The 23,007-nt window shown below is 46.8% G+C and overlaps 1 protein-coding gene across 1 annotated transcript; it reads left to right on the forward strand.

Moving 5' to 3' along the window:
- The first annotated feature begins 1,342 nt into the window (after positions 1-1,342).
- On the forward strand, positions 1,343-22,738 carry KLHDC4 (kelch domain containing 4). The gene is made up of 12 exons (XM_066637285.1): positions 1,343-1,554; positions 2,477-2,568; positions 3,613-3,691; positions 5,910-6,008; positions 8,703-8,839; positions 10,140-10,232; positions 11,260-11,419; positions 14,496-14,565; positions 16,266-16,474; positions 17,352-17,775; positions 20,256-20,375; positions 22,365-22,738. Exons 1-12 carry the CDS (start codon positions 1,456-1,458, stop codon positions 22,541-22,543), a joined length of 1,761 nt encoding a protein of 586 aa, XP_066493382.1. The 5' UTR covers positions 1,343-1,455; the 3' UTR covers positions 22,544-22,738.
- The last annotated feature ends 269 nt before the right edge of the window (positions 22,739-23,007 follow it).

Below are 23,007 nucleotides of genomic sequence, written 5' to 3' on the forward strand. Positions count from 1 at the left end.
ACAGCAGTGTGCAAGGAGCATAGTAAGAGGGTTTTGTTGTGTAGCACGGAGGAGGCAGATCCAAGATGGCATCAGGCTCTGATCTGGGTCGTGCCATCCTTGGTCCCAGCAACTGGTATTCAGACAGAGACACACTACCTCTAGTTTCTGGGGAAGGCTCCACTTAGCCTTTGCGGTGAGCAGCTCCTGCTGGGCCCGTCTAAGTCTTTTTAAAGGCAGTTCTCCTGCACAAGCCACATTAAAATGAATGGGAGCTGTGCAAGAGCTCTGGTGAGCTCAGGGTGACCAGATGTCCTCTTTTTCCAGGACATGTCCTCTTTTTTAACCTCATGTCCTGAAAAAGAACTTAAATGTCCTCTTTTTCCATGAGTGAACCCTTGCAGGCAGCCTATAACCTTCTTGTCATTAATAAATTATATGTAAAAAATTACATGTAATATAGTTTTAAATTTAATAATAAGCAATATGGTGTTTAAATTAACCACATGAAATCAATATAAAAGTGTTTTTAGCTTTTATTTTGTTGTGTCCTACATTTTAGGGTGCCTTTTGTGGTTATGATATCTGGTCACCCTGAGTGAGCTTCAAGGTCAAAACCACTGCAGAAAGAATTACCTCCCCTTTATGGCTGATACAGAAGATGGGGAATACATTTGAAGCATGATATAAAGTCTTGAGGTGGCACCTGAAAGGTGAACAAATTCACTGTGGCCTCAGCTTGAATGGATGGGGGGCTGCTTTGTTGGATGGTTTGTGGTCTACAAACCTAGTCTACAAAATCCAATGCCAGTTACTCAGGTCATCTCTCATTCATTCATTCACTCACTCACTCACTCATTCATTTGTTTGCAGTATTTTTTTCCTGGAAGGACCCAAGGCGGTTTACAAAAACATATTCAGAATGTACAAAGCACAGAAAATCATAATTAAAAACAAACTGCACAATAAGCTAAAGCCCATACAACAAAAAGCCAGTCTTAAAACAATAAAATGCTACTATGATAAAACAGAGCAGCAGCAACCATCTTATAAAAGGGCAACTTTTAGGTGCCGTAAGACTCTTTGCTATTGATTTTTCCTTCAACAGACAGACATAGCTACTCCTCTGGAATACATATCCATGCCTTCCAAGATCAATGACGAAGTTAAAGAAGGGAAGTGCTTGTGCTGCTACAACACATTGGTTGGTTTCATGTGCCACGCACTTGTGGTCTTTCATGCACTGAAAGGAGACATCCCTCCCAGCAGATGGCAACAGTCTTGGGGCTGAGCCTCTGCTCCTTTCTCTCTTTTCCCTTCCCTGGCAGGAAATGACCTTTATTTGGAGTCCTGGGAAAGGGAAAGTGTGCAATTGACATGTGAGTTTTTGCATGCAGGTCCTGGCTCTGAAGAGGGCCCTTCTGCAGCTGTTGCACCCCGGACTGTGTGTGTCTCTTCTTCGCCGGGTCAGGAAAAATGGGCAAGAAAAGCAAAAAGGAGAAGAAGGTGAAGGGGGCTGAGAAAACAGCTGCAAAGATGGAGAAAAAAGTCTCCAAAAGGAGTAAAAAAGAAGAGGTAAGGCAGATGGGTTGCCATGTGATGTAGCTCCTGTGCTATCAACAGCGGTGTAACAAGCAGAAAGTCAACAGATGCAGCTTTTTCCTGGCCTGGAGGTGCAGCAATTGAGGGAAAGCCTCCCTTGCTGGATTTTGGTACATTGTTCAGCCACTAAAGGCGCTAGAGAATTGTCAACCACCTTTGCAGAAAAGGATGGTTGGCAATTCTATAGAGGGTGGTTTGGGAGGGCTGTGGCAGCCCCTGAGAGTGTGAAGGAGTTAGAATAAGCATCTGAGGACCCAGTCCTATCCAACTTTCCAGCACCAATGCAGCCACAATGCAGCCCCAAAGTAAGGGAACAAACATTCCCTTACCTTGAGAAGGCATCCATGACTGCCTTCCCACCGTAGGATGAATTGCATGTTCCATTGGCACAGCTGCGTCAGTGCTGGAAAGTTGAATAGGATTGGGCCCTGAATCACATTCAGGGGAGGGGGAAAAGGCAACGTGTTGTGATCATACAATCTGGTCTTAAAAAAAAAAAACTTCTTCAGAGGATTGTTTGTCCACTTAGGTGTGGTCTGCACATGCAGGATAATGAGATAGTAGAGGACTGTGTTGGTAGAAGGCAGCACAGCACTTAAAACTGCAATTGGGGAGTGTCACATCCATGAATTCTCCTCTGCATGGAAAAACTCCCTGCCAGTAAAAAAACAGACAAATTGGGGAGTGGTCTGAACTAGGCTAGAACATTGCATAGGTGTGTGAGTTTTTGTTTCCTTGCCTTGGGAATGTTTGCAAGGGGGTGTGTTCAAAGTTGGCAACTGGAAGTGGTACAGTCCTTTCCATAATCTGCATGTTCAGAACATTCACGTTTTTGACTGCCTTCTTTTCCTGTAGCTGTGGGCACTGAGTCTGTATGCTGGTCCTTTCTTTCCAGGAGGATCTTGAAGCTCTCATTGCTGAATTTCAGACTCTGGATGCGAAAAAGACCCAGGTGATTGAAAGCAGCTGTCCCCCTCCCTCCCCCAGGTAAGAGTCTGGCCAGAGAGTTTATTATCCTACAAATATGAGTGCTGACCCCAAATAACCTGCCAAGCATAGGGGAGGGGGCGGTCTTACTCCCATCAGTCTGTTAAAGACCTGAGTTGAATTATAATTTTGCTTTCGATGCCATCTAGTGACCATAAGGTAACAGTTTTTAAATTAGCTTCTTTATTATCACTTGACTAAACTCTGGTGCTAATTGCCACCTGTATGTTTGCTCTGGTGTTTGTCATTCATTTAGGCTGTTTTTAAAAATAGATTTGTTCTGTTGATATTTTCACTCTTGTTTTTGTTTTGACCAATACCATACCAAGAAACGTCCCCTGTTATTGCTGTAATAATGCCATCAGCGTATAGAAGAATTTTACATAGTAACATAAGGAGTTATTCTTGTTTATTTGTTGCATCTTTATACCATCCTTACTCCACACTGCTCAGGGTGGCTTGTCCGTCCTTCCCCCATTATTCTCACAACAACCCTCTTAGGTAGGTGAGGCTACGAAAGACTGGCTTGCCCATGGTCACCTAGTAAGCTTTGATCACCGGTCTTCATCTGAGCAATTGGAAGCAATTTGTCCAGTTGACTTAAAACTGGCCCTGAAGTGGGCAGGTGGGTATGGGAAGGTGGGTCCCAAGTCCTCCCCCTTCCTGTCTGGTGCTCAGGACAGGAAGTGCTTGCCACCCTCTTCCCGTACCCACTTCATGCTTGAACCTTGCCTCCCTCCAGTCCAGTGCTCCAAGAGCTTTTATCTGGTGGTTGAAGGGACAACTGAGGAGCAGTCTTGCCTAGTGGGGGGAGAGGGGGAGGAGTTCAGCCCCTCTCTCCTGCATGCTCCTTTGACAATTAAAGTAAGACACACACCCACTCCCAATTTGAATGCAAATTTTTAAAAGGGTGTTCCTTTGTCAAAGCCTGGAAATGATGGTTTCCAAAGACCAGTTTGAATCCTTAGGTTGCTTTAACATGTTGTGCGCATGGACCATCTCTCAGATTGCCCCACCTGAGGTCTGTCCCCCTTTGTGTCTCAGGCTCAACGCGTCTCTGTCCACACATCCCGAGAAAGATGAGCTGATTCTCTTTGGAGGTGAATATTTCAATGGCCAAAAAGTAAAGTATATACTTTTGTCTTATCCTCCCCTCCCTTTCCTGAACCCATTTTCCCCCCTATTAACAAACTCTACCTCAATTTCTACATTCCAGCGATTTCACATTGACTCTTTTTTTAAATGATGAAGATGAGGCTATAAAGAATGTGCGTTAATCCCAGAATGGATGGGTGAATGAATGAATGGCCTGCTGTACCTCTGGCTGTAATGTCCCAGCTGTCAGCAGCTGTGTCGGGCTGCATTAACTGGGTCAGAGTGATTGCCTGGCCATGATCAATATTTCAGGAGCTCATAATGTCTGAAGGCTGGATTCAGACGGTCTATTTTCATCTCTTAGCTTCTCATACTTTTCTGTGTGCACAGAAAGCTCCTCCTCCTCCCATTCAAAAGTACTGTACCTTGTTTCACTTTTGGACCAAATGAGCAGATCCTGGCTACGGGTTTTGCAAGAAGAGGCAACCAAGTCAGACCTTTGGTCCATCTGATTAATTTGGTGAACACCGACTGGCAGTTCTCCAGGCATTCAGGCAGAGGTGGGCCTTTCTCTGACCCACCTGGAGATGCTACCAGGAATTGCATCTGGGACTCTGCATGCAAAACGGACTCTACCATTGAGCAAGGGCCCTTCCCTTATGAATAAATAAATATTTAGAACAGACAGATTGTGGTTGCAAGTCAGAAAGGTGCAAATCACACCCGTCTCTCTTGCTTTATTCTTTTCCTTGAAGAAAAGTCAATTCCAAGTTAGGGCTGATTTGAAAAGGAACTGAAAATGATACAAATCTCTAGTGTGGTTGCTTTGGAGCGCTGTGTGCTTCAGCATCGGAAGGATTGCCAGGAGCTGGAGGAAGGACAGATGAGAGCCCATGAAGGTGTTCTAGAAGCTGGAGCAGCTTTCCTGTGACGAAGGGTTAAAGCATGTGAGGCTTTTTCATTTAGAGCACAGGACTCCAAACTTTTTGGTGCAAGGGCTGCACTGTATGTCTGACAGTGTTGAGGGCTGGAAAATAAATAATAAATACATGGAGAACTGATGGTTGAATACAGTAAGTGGGTGGGGGTAGTAGGAGGGGGGGAGCAGAGGGGAAAATTGACTTGCACAAGAAGAGGGGGAGGTGGATTTTGAAAAGGCATCAAGCAACCTATGACACAAATCTCAAACTTTTTTTTCTCAGTTTCTGCTCCGTTATACATTGAATTAACATAATATTTATATTCCAGGTCTCTCAGCATCAGTCTGTATCTCATTCAGCCATTAGAGGTGCTGAATGCGGTATATACCCAGAAGTGCATCTTTTGAATTATCTTTAGCTCTGAGAAGCTGAAGAACCTGAGGGATCAGATAAAATCCTCCGGAGGGCCGGATTTGGCCCCCGGGCTGGGGTTTAGAGACCCCATCTTTTGTAGAGAAAAGATGACTCCAGGGACAAGGTCAGCTCGTCTATGGGGCCAACTGAAGCAGTTACATCAAGCAGCAGATTGGCAGGGGGTGCCTCCACTCACCTCTGCTGCTGCTTTCTCCTTCTCCTTCCACTCCTGGGATGTAAAATTAGAGGGGGGCGGAGTGTAAGAGGAAGTGTGGAGGAGAGAATAGTGCTAGTTTCCTCCTTTCCATGTTAGTTTGCTGGGGAGGGAGATTCAGACAAAACTGCTGTGCCCAAACTGACCCCATGCAGTTAGTGGCCTGAGCACTCTTGCTGTGCACATATCCGGACTTGGATGCACTGATGTGATTGGCCAGACTAACCTGGAAGCAGGGGAAGGACCAGGGTATGTGCATGGAGGGAATGCACAGGCTGCTGATTGTGCAGGGCTACTTCAGATGCTGAATTTTCATCCAGTTGCCCCACTCTGGGCTATCACCGTCTTCTGAGGCAGGCCCTTGATGCTAATATTCTATTTTGAGGTGGAAAAGTGATCACAAGGCTTTCCCCCCACCCCCTAAAACTATCCATGATTTGATAAATGGGGATTTTGTTTTGCTCGTCTTAAACGGATGAGTACTGTGTTAGGTGTTGTAGGGCCCAGCTTGCCTTTCGGCTGCTGGATGTGGTCAGAAATGTAGAACTGGTGGGGAGGGGGATTGTGATGCTTTGAAATTATTGCCCCTCCCAAATCCAGGGGTGAGCTTTAAGTGAATTAATAAAATGCACCTGTTGAGTATAAACTGTCACCCACTTCTCTCTCTCTCTCTCTCTCTCTCTCACGTCTTCCGGTAGACATTCATGTACAATGAACTGTTTGTTTACAACATTCGAAAGAACAGCTGGTCTAAGATTGACATCCCGAGCCCTCCACCCCGGCGCTGCGCTCACCAGGTAAGACCCTCATCCCTCTTGGGTAACTCGGGAAGGTGGAGGTGGACAGTGGCTCTGCTGGAGTCGAGATCCTCTTGCCCTGACAACCAGCAAGATGATGTCTCAGAAGAACCATTTGCCCTGCTTTGTTATTTTTTTGATTTTTCAGGAGACATAGAAATAAAAATATCACTGTAAAGAGTGCGAGACAATCCCAGGGATGTGCAGTTTTTCCTGTGGTATTTGAGGGGCTGTGGGGCCTGGGACTCTTTCTTCCACTTATAGCGGACTTGTGCAACAGCAAAGAGAGTCTGGGTTTGAGGATCTTCAGAAAAAGCTAAAATAGTGAAGCCAGGTGAGGTGTTCTGCCAGCCCCCAGACTTTCTCGTCTGATGCTTTGTGGTGAAGCACTGAGGGACCTTATGGCACAAAGAAAGAGTTTGATTTCTGATCATAGCAGCTGGGTTGGAAATAGTCCTTCCTGGGAAGGTTGCACTCTGCTCTATGGACAAGAGTGGTAAATCAGAATGATAGGACCTAGGCATTGGGAGGGACCATGGAGGTTATCTAGTCCAACCCTCTGCTCAGCGCAGGCAACTACAGTATCCTTGACAGGTAGCTGTCCAGCCTCTGCTTGTAAACCTCCCAATCTGAACATGTGGTTGGAGAAATCTGCCTGTTGAAAGGAGCCATTGCTGGTCAGGTGTTTTCTGTGCAGTAGGGCAACCCTTCCGTGCTGCGGTGAATAGGGAGTTCCATCAGTTCCCAAGCAACTGTCATGCTTTTTGGAAGGAAATGCTTGGATAAGCCTCGTGCATGCTGTTTGAAAATATTCCATTCGTGAAACTGGACATTACCCCATCACCAGGGTGATGTCAAAAGTTGGCCGGGTACAGCACCGACTGTGGGCTCGCATGCATCAGAGGGCCAACCCCTGAACCCTCAGCACCAACAGCAGAGCCCAGTGCTCCATCCGTTTGCTTTGGAAGGACCAGTGCAAGACAGGGTCCCTGTCAGCCTGGCACTATTAAGCACAACTGTTATGCAATAATATCTGATAAATCTCCCTGGTGTGTTCAGTGTGCTCTTCTCATCTATGGGCTTGGAATCCATGGATTTGACTATCTGTAGATGCTGAGCCCACACTGCAGAGGGCCTTAGAGGGCCTCCTGGATGCAGCGAGAAGTACCTTCCGGTTCGCACTGGTGACTTCTGATCACGCCTGGAGCTGTTCTGATGTGCAGAGAAGCTATGCATAGTCTCCCTGCACCACAGAACACCTCCCAGACGTGACCGGAAGTTGCTGGCATGAGCCAGAAGTGGTTTCTGGTTGTGCCTGGGAAGCTTCTGAGGAGGCTGGAAGGCCACATGTGACCTCTGGAGGGCCAGGCACGAACCACAGGAAAGTTATTCTGGTGCCATGTGAGCCTCCCCCAGTGGATTTAATTATCCATGGATATTGGTATATGTGGAGGGTTCTGGCATGGATCCCTCATGGATACCGAGGGCCCATGGTGTGTGTGTGTGTGTGTGTGTGTGTGTGTGTGTGTATTCCCCTTTGTTTTTGTTGTATTCTAAATACAAAAGTTTTAAAAATATGCTACTGATGCCTGGGAATTTGGGAGAGGGCGGGGTGGCGGTGGTGGTGGTGGTGTTCTTATGCATTCTGCCTGTTGTAAATGGCAGTGTCCAGCAGGTGGCACTTAACAAATCATCATTTTCCAAGCTGGTTCAAAGTCTCCAACCACTGCAGTTCTGAGACCGGGTTTTAGCCCCAGCCTGCAACATGGAACCCATCTTCTTTCTCCACCCTGCTCTGTTCTTTTTCTTTGCTTTCTCTGTATTCCCACCCACCCCCTTTGCCCTCCTTTTTCCTCTTCCCTTTAACACACATCCAGTAAATTGGCAAAAAAGAAAAAAAAAACTTTTGGTGTGACCCACCTTAGGGTGGAGTGTAATCCAGTTGTGGGTCACAATCCCCCCCTCCATTTACAGCCACTTCTGGATTTCCAAGAGACGTTCTCCATTCCTTGATGTTAAGCTAAGGTACTGAGTTGGGGGTCAGGGCAACTCAGACCCATCATCTCCCTTTGGGGGGAGCATTTTCCTCCTCTCTCCCCAAGTATCTTCCCTACAGTATCTGGTTTGATAAGACCTCTCTTTGTCCATGTTTGGGTGGGAGTCGAGGCCCAGATAATCTCGCTGACATTTTGAACTGGAACGGCAGTTCAGTTCGCTTGCAGTTGTCATGAACCATCTTCTTCTCATCTCAGTCATGCTGCCTCAGGACCCCCACAACCTATTGCTCTCCCTCTTCCAACTGTTAAAGAAGTCACAGGAGCCTTTGTTGGGAAGATAATTGGCAATGCAAGCAATGGATAGGTTGTTAGGCTCAGAATTGGTATAGGCTGATATTTGGCCAACTTGTTCAGTTGCAGCGCTCTCTCTCTCTCTCTCTCTCTTTCTCTCTCTCTCTCTCTCTCTCTCTCTCTCTCTCTCTCAGTGAGTGAGTGAGTGAGTGAGTGAGTGAGTGAGTGAGTGAGTGAGATTGTGGCCTCAGTCCTTTGGCATGTAAAATGGGAATAAACATGGTCCAGCTCACAGGGCTATGTGTAAAGATGACTAAGAGAGACTGTAACACATTTCATCTGTAAGAAAATATAGAAGATGAGCTAACTCTCTCTCTCTCTCTCTCTCTCTCTCTATCTCTTCTAGGCCGTGGTGGTATCTCAGGGTGGTGGGCAGCTTTGGCTGTTTGGCGGGGAATTTGCTTCACCAGATGGGGAGCACTTTTACCACTACAAGGATCTCTGGGTCTTGCATTTGGCCACAAAGACCTGGGAGCAAATCAAGTAAGTGAGTCAATTGTGTGATGCATACGCAACAAAGTGGGTAGAAGTGGGAGCAAAATTGGTGGGTCTTAACCTTATCGATTTCAGCTTCAACACACAGTTAGGCTAGAAGGAGTTTTGGAAGTGATAGCAACAAAATGTGTACAGGTGGGTCCTCTTTATCCATAGTTTTGGGACCAGTGGATTCGACCCACTATGGGTCCCAAACCCACAGCTGAAGACCCTTGCTCCAGTTGCATCTGGGAGCCTTTCTGCACAGGCCTGGCAGAAAGAGTGGCTGAGGCCACATGTGGGTCCCTTGGGTGCCTTGACCTATGGATTTCATTCTCTGTTGGTTTTGGCATCTGTTCGGGTTCCAGGAATGGAACCCCCGCATATGCCATCTGTATATTCCTGCCTGGTCTTGTGAAAGCACAACACTATCCTTCTTGTAGTTAATGTGTGAAAATGACCCATGCACACACATCCTGTTTCTTTGAACACATGAAGCTGCCTCCTAGTGAGTAAGGCCTTTGGTCTGTGTACCCCAATGTTGCATGCTCTGGCTGACAGCAGCCCTCCAGCAAAAGTCTTTCACAATCACCAGGGCTAGGAAGTGCTGATGCTCAGTGCTGGAGCCACCCTGTTTTGCCTGCAAAATGTCCCAGATTCAGTCCCTGGCTGTATCCCCCGTCAGGGCTGGGAAAGACACTCTCCTTCCCGAAATCCTGGAAAGCCACTGCCAGCCTGCGTTTCATGGTCTGATTCCTTCAGAGACCACTTCTTGTGTTGCTTTTAACTGAAGTCTCCAGAGCTTCAGGTCTGGTCCTTCTGGGTGCAAAGCAAAGCACACACTCTGCCATTGAGTTGTGGAGCCTCCACTTGTGCCTGGGATCTGCTTGGCCCTTTCTCCCTTCCCCCTTTCTCCCTGCAATCAGAATGCCAGAAGGAGGGAGCACTGGAGAGCTGACGCTTCACACAATGTCAGGATAGCATTAAAACAAAGGCAGGCAACCTCCCTCCCCTGCAGATTTTCTCGTTGGCACAGATGTTGGAGCTGTGCCCAAGGAGGGGGCGAGATTGCATTTGTTTCAGATAAATAAATGGACCTGACAAGGGGGAGGGGGAGGAAGTTTTGTGGGGGGGGGAGCTGTTTGCCTGCTGAGAAGACAGTGTGGTCCATAGAAAAGAGGGGCCAGGCAGACAGAAGGGGTTCAAGTACAAACTGTAGTCAGTACAGCTAATCCCTAATTGGAAGAGAACAGGGATTGGTTCGTGTCTGGATAGGAGGTCTTATCTCATCTGTTCTTCTGTCTTTCAGGGCCTCTGGGGGTCCTTCCGGTCGCAGTGGGCATCGGATGGTGGTGTGCAAGCGGCAGCTGATTATCTTTGGAGGGTTCCATGAAAGCACCAGGTTGGTCAGCTGTGAGTTTGGAAAAGTTTGACTGGGGCTCTGGCAGACTACAGCCTGTCGCCTTCACTCTGTCTCATGCTGCTGTTCTTGCCAGTGCCAGTGTGTCCCCAGTTGTGATGGTGAGAGCATGCAGAGAGGAGAGGTGTTCCTGCTGTCTGCTGGCAGAACTGATTCCAATCCGGCAGTCAAGGGACTTATAAAATATGTGCCTGGTATGGAGAAAATGGACAGGCAGAGAGGTTTTTTTTCCTCTTCTTCCTTTCTCCTAATATTCAAACCAGACACTTAGCTGGTAGAACTGACCAGCGGGAGATTCAGGATAGGCAAGAGAAGCTGCTTGGCACAATGTGTGATTAATTCATGGCCACAAGATATTATGTCCAGGCCTTAGCTTTAGAAGGGCTTAGATTCGTCCTCCTCCAAGAATTTATCAGTGGATATGAGTCATGTGGATATCTGGAACCTCCATGTTTAAAGGCAGCCTACCCTTTAATATCAGTTGCTGGGGTGGGGGGAAGCAGGATAGGACAGTTGCCATCATGCCTTGGTTGTTGGCTTTTTGGGTGACATCTCCGGGAAGCAGAAAGCTGATCTAAATGCATCTTTGGTCTGATCTGGCAAGGTGTTGATGAACTTGATCATATTCTGGAAGGATTGGAGGCTGGAGTGGGGCTCCCTTTTTATTTTTAAGTGACAGACGGAATTGAAAATGGGACCCTCCTGGACATGCTAATAGCAGTGACTCTTCTGTGTTGCTTCAGGGCAATGCTGAGCACACCAGGGCTTTGCCCAGGGTGTCCAGTTTCCTGGCAAGTGTGGCTGCCAAGGGCAACAAGGATTGATAAGTAAGAACACAACATGTGATGGCTTATAATGGCCCAGAATCCATCCTGCCATTTTGGATAATTTCATTGTCAGAGCAATTTCGCAGCTCTTCTGGGATCAATCTTTGTGTATCGACAGCACCAGCCTATCCATTCCCCACCTCCTTGACATTGTCCCTTCCTGCTGCTTTTGACCTAACCAGTGATTACATCTACCACAATGACGTTCATGCCTTCAACCTGGACACGTTTACCTGGACGAAGCTGTCTCCGTCTGGGATCGCCCCAGTCCCGAGGTCTGGTTGCCAGCTGACTGCCACTCCTGAAGGCCATGTTATTGTTTATGGTGGCTACTCCAAGCAGGTGAGTGGGGCTTTCTTGTGCGGAATGGTTGATTTTCAGTTACTGTCCTCTTGGGCAAAATTCCAAGTTCACACACTGGTTGTCTCTGGGCTTGACTACTACAGCCTTCTCCAGGCTGGTTTTCTATTGACTCACCTTGGCCCCTGACGTCCACCCCACCCTGCTGCTAAAGTCATCTTGCTCACAGCACATAGCATCATGCCATGTGCTTCCTTAAATCCCAGCGCTCGCTTCCTTTCTGCTTCCAGATCCAGCACCAGCTCCTTGACCTTACCTTCAGAATCCTTTGTGGCCTTACCTGCCCTTTTCTCTCAGCTCTAATGAGATGCCTGTCCATGACCTTTCCTCTGGGTGGCACAACTATGTGAAGCTCTCTTGCTCCCTCCATTCTCCTTGCCACTCCGGATGCCTGCCACCATCTCCCTGGTAACTTGTGCGATGTTCTTCACTCACAGCCTTCAAATCTCTTCTGAGAACCCACCTTTTCTGGGAAGCCTTTGATACCTGGGCTGTGGTCCCCATTCTGTCTTTTTTTCACTCTGTGTCTAGCACTACATACAAGAATGACACCATAAAAATGAAAGAATGTCTTGTACTGGCTAAGAGCGAGTGTGAATGGTAGATCACTTTCCCTAAGCATATCACAGGTAGAACTTTGATCACTTGCATGAAAAACCAAGGAAGGAGCCATAGCTCAGAGGCAGTGCTGCTGCTTTGCATTCAGAAGGTTCCAGGCTCCATACCCGGTATCTCTACGTTAAGGATTTCTGATTGCAGGGTTGGAAAAGGTTTCCCTCTGTGTTGGAGAGCTGCTGCTATGCCTAGAAGCTGCCTAATGGATCCACAATTGCAGCAGATTCTGGGGTGGGGCTATAGTTCAGTGGGAAAGCCCTGCACCCTGTGTTTATGCTTTTCTAGATACAGTCCCAGGCATTTTCAGTTAAAAGGTTAGCAAGGCAAGCCACTTCAGGCAGAAGAAAGCAGACCCAGACAGATTTCCTATGTATGTATCAAAGATCCCTCCAGCCTCTTTCAGCACAAATCTTCCCTCTGTGGCTGAGATTTCCCATATGGGGGTAGGGAGGTCACTGTCCAAGGCTGTGCGTGGAGCTTGTTTTTATTGAAGTTTTTAAAATCATAACCATGATCCACAGAGCTTCCCAACATTTCCAACATACTTGACATTTTGTCCACCAGACCAAACACCTGGGTGTGTTGTGGCTTCGTAAGGGAAGATTTTGCTTCTCGGCTTCTCATCCTAAGCATGAGTTGGTTCTGGAGGGCTGAGGAAGCCACAGCCAGGGATAGAATTGTCTCTCTCTTCTCATGCTGGGAAGCAGATCTCATTAGCAGCTAATTCATCTGAACAGCCAAAGGGAGCAAAAAAAAATTTTTTTAGCTTGCTGCTCATCCCTGCCGTCCTCTCTTTTGCTTTGTTAGTCAAGGTTGTGAAATTAAGGTATCTGCAACACCATTTTTTAGTAGATAACGAGACAGTAGAGAGAGATCTACCGCTGTGCACTTCCCTGCACTGTCCGAAGGACTAAGTGCAGGCCACATTTAATCTAGCCTCATGACAGCATTGGGAGGTAGTTGAGTCCAAGAGAGGCTGGCTTGCCTGGGGTCATACAGTAAGCGTCCTTACTGAACACAGATTTGAGATCTCGCAGTTGGACCCTATGCTCTGCTTGCTTGCCTCCATTGGTTCTAACATTTTTATGTTACAGTATTGACTTTGGCTAAGCTGCCTGCCTGCAGAGAAGAAATAAACGTGTCTGTTGCATAATAGCAAAGAGCTAGAATGTTCTAACAATGCTTTCCCTTGATCCTGTGGGCATAGAGGCAGCGAGCATTGCTGTCCAGTGTTTCGTGAAAGAGGGTTTCATCTTTTTCCTTTCTATCTCTGAGCTTGGTTTGTGTTACTCGTTCCAGTTCATTTCTGCTTCGATTTCAAAGAGTGTGTGTTCACCCTTTTGAAGGCAGAAAAGTCATCTTCCCCTACCTAAGACATTGATTCTTTTCTCCCTCCCCTCCAGCCTCCAATCCATGAAGTGTGACAGTTTTATCATGTACCATGTGTTTGCATCAGGGATGATGTGACACAGAGATAACAATCATTGGTTTGACCCCTGTAGGTCTTCTGGTCATGGAGGAGGAAAAGGCATAGACTGCCTCTTTCCTCCTCTCTACCTTAGTGGTTCACTGTCAGTGGACTTTGCAGTGTGACCTGCCCTCATTTGGGGGTGTGTGTGTGCCATAATGTATTTGCAGGGTGTGGCTATGCTGAGAGCATCTGTTCTTGCAAGAAGATAACATGGAAGGAATAGTTGTTGATCTGGCCTGAGATTGTGCTGGATGTTTTCAAATATGGAATTTTGTGGGCGATTTGGCAGACCACTTTTTGAGTTTGTAAAGCAATGTGTTAGGGATGGAACGCTTCATTTCTCCATACATTTCTCCATAGTGGTAGTTCAGGTCACACAGGTGTTGTGTTGGACATGTACTTGGAAAGTGGTGTAGCAACTTCAGGTAAAGAACTACAACTCTGAAAGTCCTAAAGTTAAATCTAGCCACTTGCTAGGTGACCATAAGCCAGAGGTTCCCAAACTTTTTCATCTGGTGGCTCGCTTGACCTCTTGGGCCGTTGGTCACGGCTTCCCATTACAGCTACAATCCTACACATTGTACAGGATAGCAGGTTTTTCCTGAGGATTCCACGGATCCCCTGGATGGTTTCTGTGGCTCCCCAGGGAGACAAGGCTCACAGTTTGGGAACCACTGCCATAAGCAAACCATTATCTCCTACCCTCAGCCCTTCCCCCAGCAGTGGGGGAATAACAATTCTTGCCTACCTTTCAGGGCTGCTGTAAAGGTGACTCTGCATTTGAGCCCCAAAAGTGCTAGGGACATGGCAGGGTGGTGTTGTGGTTTGACCTGCAAACGTGCCTTGGTTTGCAGAGTTCTTTGGATGTACAGAACTCACCTGTCCTGGTCAGTAATTAATAATTCTGTTCCAAGCTTGGGAGGGAAAGCCTTTTGTTGTTTTTTATTAACCCAATATTTATTTTTTCCCCAGCATATTAAAAAGGACGTTGACAAGGGCACTCTTCATACTGACATGTTTGTGCTGAAGTCTGAAGGCACAGGTAAGTGGAAGGGTTGATGCCATTTGGGAGCTCTAAATAGGCCACTGGAACTGAATTGCGCTCCCTTCCATGGGGAGAAGGGAATGCCATAGTGCAGTGGGTTGCAACCTGATTGTTGGTGAGTCATGAAACTGACAAGCTGAGAGCTGACAAGGAAAATGCATTGAGCCCTATGGGAAGTGAAACCAGAAGGTAGTCCTCTCCACCATACTAAAACAGGATAAAAATTGAGGCTTAAGCAGCTGGTAAGGTGAAACATTTTTTTTACTCTAGGTGGGTCACGATACAGTGTCATTTTAGAAAGTGGGTCCCAGTACTGTATAGTTGGGGAACCACTGTCATAGTGGCACACCTTCTTGTCTCCATGAAGAACATCTAGGTTAATGATGGAGAAGCCGCTTTGAAAGAAGGTAGAGTCAGTTGCAGAAATTGGTGGAGGACCCTCTGTTTTTCTAATTGGGCAGCAGTGTGTATGCGCAGAGAGGTCGGCTTATCTGTGAGGCTGTCTAAGGTAGTCAGCCCAGGGGGTGGCCACTGCCTGCCTCTGCCACTGCTGAAATTGGGAAGGAAGAGGGGAATCTATTCATTTTACAAATACTTAGGTGCTTCTTTTCAACAAAAAGATCGCATTGTGAGCATTTTTTGAGAAAAAGATGTGATTTTTTTGAAAACTAAGTCTGTAGAGAATCCTGCCCAGTGTGTGGAAGTTGTGCCCACATGTTGCTCTGCAGAGATTTTTCCTATTTGTGTGTTTGCCTCTGCTTTCTTCTAGGGATGTGTGGGGTTGTTGCTCTGCAGGTGCATTTCTGCTGATAGGGCTTAGTGAGGTTGGCAGAGGAGGCGAGGAAGGCTGGTGGGTGGCTGGCAAGGGGGCTCTTTCAGGTTGCAGCGTGCGAGGGAGGACAGAAGGGGTGGAGGCAGACTTCACCGTGAGGATTAAAGGCCCATCATTGAATCTGTTCAAGTGTGTTTGCTTTTTAATTGCAACAAAAGAGTGGATGTTAAGCATTTATAATGGTTCTTTTTTGTGTGTACCTTGTAATAACCAGAGGCATAGGTGTTCTAGTTATTTTGTTCTTATACAACACATAGCAACATGAAGGGATTTGCTGCCACAAGATGCAGCGGTGGTCACTAGTTTTGATGGCTTTAAAAGGAGATTAGACAAGGAGGCGAGGCTTATTGGTGTATGGGACCTCCATATTCAGAGGGAGTTTACCACTGGCTGCTGTGTCCAGAATTCACTGGACTGTTATTTTCTGCTCCAGCAGAGGTCTTCAGCCTTCTTATGAAGACTTAGATGCACACATGGAGAAGAGATAAATCAACAGGTACTTGCCTATAATTGATAGAACATCTCTGTACAGAGGCACTCGACCTCAGAATACCAGTTATTGGGAAGCAACTGTAGAGGCAGGGCTATTACCTTTCAGTCTTTCTTGTGGATTTCCCAGAGCACCTGTGGGATCCTTGACAAAAGCAGGATGCTGGCTGGAGACAACCTGTAGGGTTGTCACACTTCTTGAAGAATTGTTGTTTTACATAGCATGGAGCACACCAGGTGTGTCTTGAAATGTGTCCCAGGGTAAGAATGTCAGGCTTGTCAAAGAGGAGTGGTTTGGCTCAGATTGCTTTTGAATGTTAAGCTGTGTGTGAGGGGACTCACCCTTGGACATCATCTCTTTTATTTGTCTCCCAAGACAGGTGGACATGGGCTCGACTTAACCCTTCGGGTGTGAAGCCAACTCCTCGGTCTGGTTTCTCCGTGGCTCTGGGTCCCAACAGTCGGTCCCTCCTCTTTGGTGGGGTACAAGATGAGGAAGAGGAGGAGCGTCTCGAGGGAGACTTTCTTAACGACCTGTATTTCTATGACCTGGCCAAGAACCGCTGGTTCCCGGGACAGCTAAAGGTTTGGAAAGCTGCACAGCATTTGGTCTGCCTTCTTCTGCTCTTGTTGAGTGAGACTGAGCAAGCCATTCTCAGTCAGTCCCAGCTGCTCTGTCACTCCCCCCCCCCATGGCAATAAGGGATAAGAATCCTGAATGACCTTGCAGCATTTTTGTAAGGTTTGCTGCAAGATAGCGCAGGTGAAGAGCATGGGTCACCGAGAGGCATTATGCAAATGCCACGTGATTCTATTGCAGCCATGTGGCCTTGCTGGAGAGATCAGAGCACACCTAGGCTGCCAAGGTCTAGTATGATGGAGACAACCAATTCCATTCTAGAAATCTAGAGAAAGGTGTATTGCATGCCCTGTGTTAGTGTACAGTATCGGAGTACTATTAACCTGCATTGAAAAATATCTTGACATGTTCAGAAATGACCTGTTTTTGGAGTGTACAACTTCAGAGAACTTGGCAGGATACCTGTTGCCATGTCAAAAAGCCCTTCTTTGAGGAAATGTAGCGAGTCACAGATGAGGGTCCTGGGCTAGCTTCTCCTCGGGGTGCCACATTTCTGCCTGCAGGGTGTGGAAAGGGGTGTTTCATAGGAGAGCCTTCAAGGATGCCATGTCCACCCAGGTAAGAACATTAAAAAAAAAAACCTACTGGCCTTGTAGACCAGCATCCTGTTTCCCACAATGACTCACCAAGTCAACAGAATACCAGTTATTGAGGAACAGTAGCAAAGAGGCAGGGCTGTTATCCTTGCCTGTTAGAAGGTGTACTGTTGCTCACTATTTTGCAAGAATTGTGTACAGCCCCAGCAAGGCTCACCTCCAAGTTCCTTCTCAGGCTTTAGTCTTTGTCTAGTAAAGCAATTTTTTTCTTTCTTTCCTTCCACAGGAATCAAGATCTGAGAAAAAGAAGCGAAGACGAGGTCATGTTGTGGAGGATTCCCAACCAGCTGTGCAAGATGAGGATGGTGGGCTTGAGGGGCAGCCTCCCCCAGGCCCCATTGAGGTCGTCAAGGAGGTGGTGGCTGAAGATGGCACTATCATGACCATCAAGCAGGTGATCTCATCGCCGGAGGTGGAGCTTCTGAAGTTGGAGTCGGAGGATGTAGAGGACGGAGCAGGTGATGAGGCCTCCAGCCAGCAGGTGGAGCCTTGCCCACGTTCCAACGCCATGCTGGCAGTGAAACATGGACTGCTGTATGTTTATGGGGGGATGTTTGAGGTGGGCGACCGCCAGTTCACTCTCAATGACCTCTATGCCATTGACCTGCACAAGATGGAAGAATGGAAAGTCCTTGTGGAGATGGACCCAAGTAAGTTAAAACTGCTGATCGGACCTCTCCTGCAAGTACCTGTTTTGAGTTCTTTAGCCAGGGATGCATGTGTTCCATAGTTCTGCTATCTCACTGTGAAATCACAAAATATGGTTGTTGAGTACATAATACAACACCCAGAGTGTATAAAGCGGTGTTTCTCAAACTGTGGGTCAGGACCCACTAGGTGGGTCACAAGCCAATTTCAGGTGGGTTGCATAGCACCTAGCTCAGCCGCCATTGAAAATACAGAGCTGAAAATACAGGATACAGACCTGCTGGGCAGGGTGGGCTCCCGGTGGGGGGGGGGGGGGAGGCATGGTGCTTTGCCCTGAATAAGTGGGAGGACGGGACACTGGGAAGAGGGAAGGGATGTGTGGTTGGAGAAGAATCCAGGTCTGCCTTCTGCTTTGACTTCTGAGCTGGAATGTTTGAATTCTGAGCTATGCAAAGTAACAGCACAAGCGCACTGTGCAACAGGACCTTTGGCTGATCGCGGCTTAGGTTTGAAGCCTAAATTGATGATGTCACATCCAACCATGACATCACTTCCAGGTTAATGACATCACTTCCTGTGATCTCAACAGATTGTCATTCTAAAAAGTGGGACCCAATGCTAAAAAGTTTGAGGTCCACTGCTTTAAAGAATTTCTATCCCTTGTGTGTCTAAAGAGAGGCTTAGAAACTTGTGGGCATTGCCTGATGAAATCCCAGAAGCCATTTGGGACCTGGATAGCATTTCCAGTGACCAGACAAGAGACCTTCAGGCAGTGCAGTGGCATCGGGGGTGATGGGCACTAGTGATCAACATAGCTAAAATCGGGTTATTAGGAATAATACCATCATGTTATATACCATTCGATGCGTAATTTACAGCAGAGTGCAATGAAAAGATCTGGAGTGAAATATCTCAATTCTATCAAAAGTTACTACCAAAAACCCAGAAAACAAAACTGCAACTGTCTTATGTAACAAAATAGGACATTTCCTTAATTCAAAATGAACCAGTGATTGTTCAAAGAGCCAATGAGATATTATGACACAGCATGGAACCAATAAGGTGTTAGTAAAGTGACAGCCTGGGGGTGTGTGTGTGACATCGCTAGTGACAAAATTGCTAAAATTGTGATTTGTAAGAATCATACCATCATGCTATATATCATTTGAGGCATAATTTACAGGAGAATGCTATAAAAAAACCACTTTGAAATATCTGTCTATCAAAAGGTATAGCCAAAAAACCAGTGAGGCGGAGCAACGGTACATTACATACCCACCACCAAGTCCATACTCCACCCACGGCATACTCCACCCACGGCACGGAGGGAGATATCATGGGGTGACATGCTGGCGACCCGCACAGAGTGAGGCAAACCCTAATAGTGATGCCCCTGATGCAGTGTAGCCTGTTGCTGGGGCAGTGAGTAGTATGGCTCCCATTAACTGCACACATAGAGGCTAATTTGGCCTGGGTTAATTTGAAGAAAACATTTTTCCCATGCACTGGAATGCTAAGCTGTGCGGCCCCGTTTTTAGCTAGAACACGAGACCTTTGCCTTTAACCCCAGTGGGCTCAACAACTGTGTTCAGCCTTAATTGGGGCTGACTATTTTCTGTACACCAACTTTCAGGAATCAAATGGAGTCCCCTCATGCTCCCTTGGATTCTGCTGTCAAAGTCAATGGTTCAGGGTCAGCAAATGCACTAGTGAAGCTTTAATCTGTTTTTCATTGGAAATGCCTGATCCCAAGCGGAGAAGCTTTCTGCAAGCTCAGCTGGAAACTGGCAGATGTTTCTGAGTTGAGTGGCTGCAACCCAGTCCATGAGATGGCAAGCTCAGGTCTTAGTTATTTCACTCACTTAAACCCTTCCCAGCACCCCCATGCCTTTCCTACTGTCTCAACACAGGCGATAGCCTCAGCTAATTATGTGTGTGCTTTTTCAGAGCTGAAGAGGTCAGATGTTCTTGGTGCCCCACCAGCATGGCACCTGGCTAGCATTGTCTCCAGTTCCTCTGGCTGCACAGCAGGTCCTTCTGACTCCACCTGCCAGTCCAGGGAGGCCAGGAAATGAATTCTGCCTCTCTCTCCACCCACCATTTCTATTTTGTCACCAGCCAGTTCCTTCTAAGCTATAGTGAGTTGTTTTTATCCCTTTCTGAATACCTGGCACCAGAATCACACCACCATGGCCAAAACGGGGGCTTTTTGCCATTGTTCCTCCACTCTGCAGAGCATTTTTTGAGGGAGGCAGCATTTAAAGCTTTGACAACGAAAATTTGATGGAACTAGATTCCATGTTTTTGTTTCTAAAATGAGAGATAATGGGGGAATCCTATGCTGCATCAATTTCTGTAGAAAAATATTTCCCCTAATTCCAAGCATAAAAGAAGGGTGTTGATGTTAACCCATAATAAGAGAAATTCAGGATTATGTGGCTTTCACTATATTTAGTTCTGAATTTCTTTTTTTTTTTTGCAGAAACCCAAGAATGGCTTGAAGAATCTGAGTCTGATGAAGAGGAAGAGGAAGCAGAAGGTGCTGAAGGAGGGGAGGAGGATGAAGAGGAAGAAGAGGACTCTGATGACAGTGGAGATGAAGGTAAAGATGCTTGCACAGAAACTGGGTGGAAACAGGGTGTTTAGGTGTCCTAGAAAAAGGGTAGTTTTTTGCTCCAAACATCGGGTCTGAAGCAGTCTTCGGGTTGTGGATTTGGAAACCAAACGTACAGTCAATAAAGTGGCCATAAAAATCCAAGTCAACAAAGTGGCGATTTGGAAAAAAAAAAAGTCAACAGTGTAGAACATTATAGGTCATTTGCTTTTGTTTCAAACCAATGTTTACATTGGTTGTATTCAAACCAAGTTGTGGAAACAAAAGAGCTTGAGGCTGAGATGGTAAGTAATTCAGCCAAGGCCCCAGATGGGAATTAATCTAGAACAGCATTTCTCAACGTTTGTTCCCCACTGTATGACTTCACGTGGTCCACCTGGTGGAAGTAACTGGTAATGATGTCATCACCAGTTACTTTTGACTGGGAGGCCAGATGTAATGCAGCAAACACTAGTAAGAGGCTCAGGGCAGACAGGAGGGATTTTTTGAGTGCAAGAAAAGCGCATGTTGGAGCTCTGTCCAGTGAGCCGATGCTCCTATCCTCCTAACGCTTGTGTTGCATTGCTGGTCTTGCTGCCAGGAGATGGGGGTCTGGGGGTCCTATATGTACCACCAGATAACACTTGAAGTACCACCAGTGGTACAAGTACCACTGGTTGAGAAACATTGCTCTAGAATAGCAGTTCTCAAACTATTAGCGCTGGGGCCCACTTTTTAGAATGAGAACGTGTCAGAAGTGATGTCGTGATTGGAAGAGACATAATCAAGTAGGAAAGTTATTAGCAATCTTAGGTTGCAGTCCTACCCACACTTTCCCAATAGTCCCATTTACTATCTTTGTTAAAAGCATATACATAGTAGCCTCTTAAAGTACAGATCTATAACATTTCCCCACATGCAGTCACGTCAAGTCTAATATATTAAAAATATTGAAATGAATGAGGACCCACCTTAAATTAACTTGCAACTCTCCTACAGTTTGAGGGTCCCAACCCACAGTTTGAGAAACACTGCTCTAGAATTTAAGTGCAGGGTCAATATTTCAGCTTAGGCTTATACTAGTCCCCTGCCAAATAGTGCAGCCAGGAGGAAAGGTTTATGGTTGGGAAAACATTTAATAGGGAAGAGGGTCTATGCCAAGGGGCTCCAAACTGCGACCTGCGGGCCAGATCTGGAGGTCCCAAATTACTTGTCTGGGTGTAGTAGTGGTGAAGGCTTTCCATTCCGAAGCCTCCACTTTTCACAGATGATCGCAAGACTCAGGTTGGGCAGCCACTTTCCCCCAGGAAATTGGGGCACAGAGACAGCTTGGGCAACGGGCAGCCAAAGCACCTACCCAGTGCGAGTTTCTGAGAAGATCAGCTGTGAAAGTGGAGGCTGCAGTCCAGAATGAAAAGCCTTTGCTACTACTGTGCCACACATGAACGGGTTATCTGGGGACGCAGCGGTCCACAGTTTGGAGGTGCCAGTCTATATGAAGCCACATCCAGAATGTGGGGGATGACGACAATGACTCCTTTCTTCAGATGAATGACTTAGCAAATTAAATATGTGTATCCCCCACTTCTGGGGCTGCCTCTCCCACTTTTATAGCTGCTATTGAGATATACATTGGGCAAAATGATACATTATTATGCAAAACCTGCATGAATATTCTTGTTGTTTTGACTTTTAACCATAGCACCATTGATAAGGCAGGTGCTGAGAGGATCATAGAAAAGGTGCAGCCCTGCCAAAGTTGTGTTCCTTTCAGAACTCTGGCATGGCGGGAGTCGTAGCACAGTGGCAGAGTGTGCACTTTGCGGGCAGAAGGTCCCAGGTTCAGTCCGTTGGACAGCCACTGCCAGTCAAGGCAGGTGATTCTGGCGACTGACCATGTATAAGGAGCTTCCTGTGTTCACACGTGATAGTGGAGGGGAGCATCTCCGTCTGGCTGCACATTGGCATCTTGCTTTCTGTCTCCTGGTTGTGTGCTAGGAGAGGAGGAAGAGCACCCGCCCCCCCAAGGCAATGAAAAGTACACAGACTACCTCTCCAGGACGGAGCAGTACTGGGTGAGACTGGCCCGCCAGAATATGGGTCCTGATGCCAAAGAGAAAAAGACTGTGAAAGTAGGGCATGCAATGGCAAAGGCTTTCTACGAAACGTCCGCCTAGCTGTGACTTCCATCAGAGATGCTGCTGCTGCTGGAACCCCTGTATCGGGACAGCTCCACCTGATGTTTCCTCTTCCAGGTTTGCATAGTGGGCTCCAAGAACTCAGAGGTGCCTGTAGGGTGTGAGTGTTTTGTTTTTTCCATTGCTGATATGGGCCTAATAAATCTACAGTTAATTAGCAGGTTTGTTAAATAAGCTGTCTCAGAGTTTTCACTATGCACCAATCTACCTATGCCAGCAGAATGACATGGTAAAGGTTTCATTGACTGCAAGCAAAGAGGGGCTGCATCTTTAATCCTGGAAAAGCCCGGCATATAGAAAATTAGAGTGGCAGGCTAGTTTTCTCTTTGGTGTGCTAATTTTCTGATTGCATGGAGTTTATACACAACCCTCCCCCTCCCCCCCCCCCCCGTATTGAAACATGCAATTCTTCATTTAGTCTGAATATCAACACAAAAAGTTAT

Source organism: Tiliqua scincoides, chromosome 9, assembly GCF_035046505.1.
Source record: "Tiliqua scincoides isolate rTilSci1 chromosome 9, rTilSci1.hap2, whole genome shotgun sequence".
Classification (NCBI taxonomy): domain Eukaryota; kingdom Metazoa; phylum Chordata; class Lepidosauria; order Squamata; family Scincidae; genus Tiliqua; species Tiliqua scincoides.

Coding starts and splice junctions, on each gene's coding strand:
- KLHDC4 (XM_066637285.1), top strand. CDS start 1,456: ATGGGCAAGAAAAGCAAAAAGGAGAAGAAGGTGAAGGGGGCTGAGAAA. Junction 2,569..3,612: donor TGTCCCCCTCCCTCCCCCAG/GTAAGAGTCTGG, acceptor TTTGTGTCTCAG/GCTCAACGCGTCTCTGTCCA. Junction 6,009..8,702: donor CCCGGCGCTGCGCTCACCAG/GTAAGACCCTCA, acceptor TATCTCTTCTAG/GCCGTGGTGGTATCTCAGGG.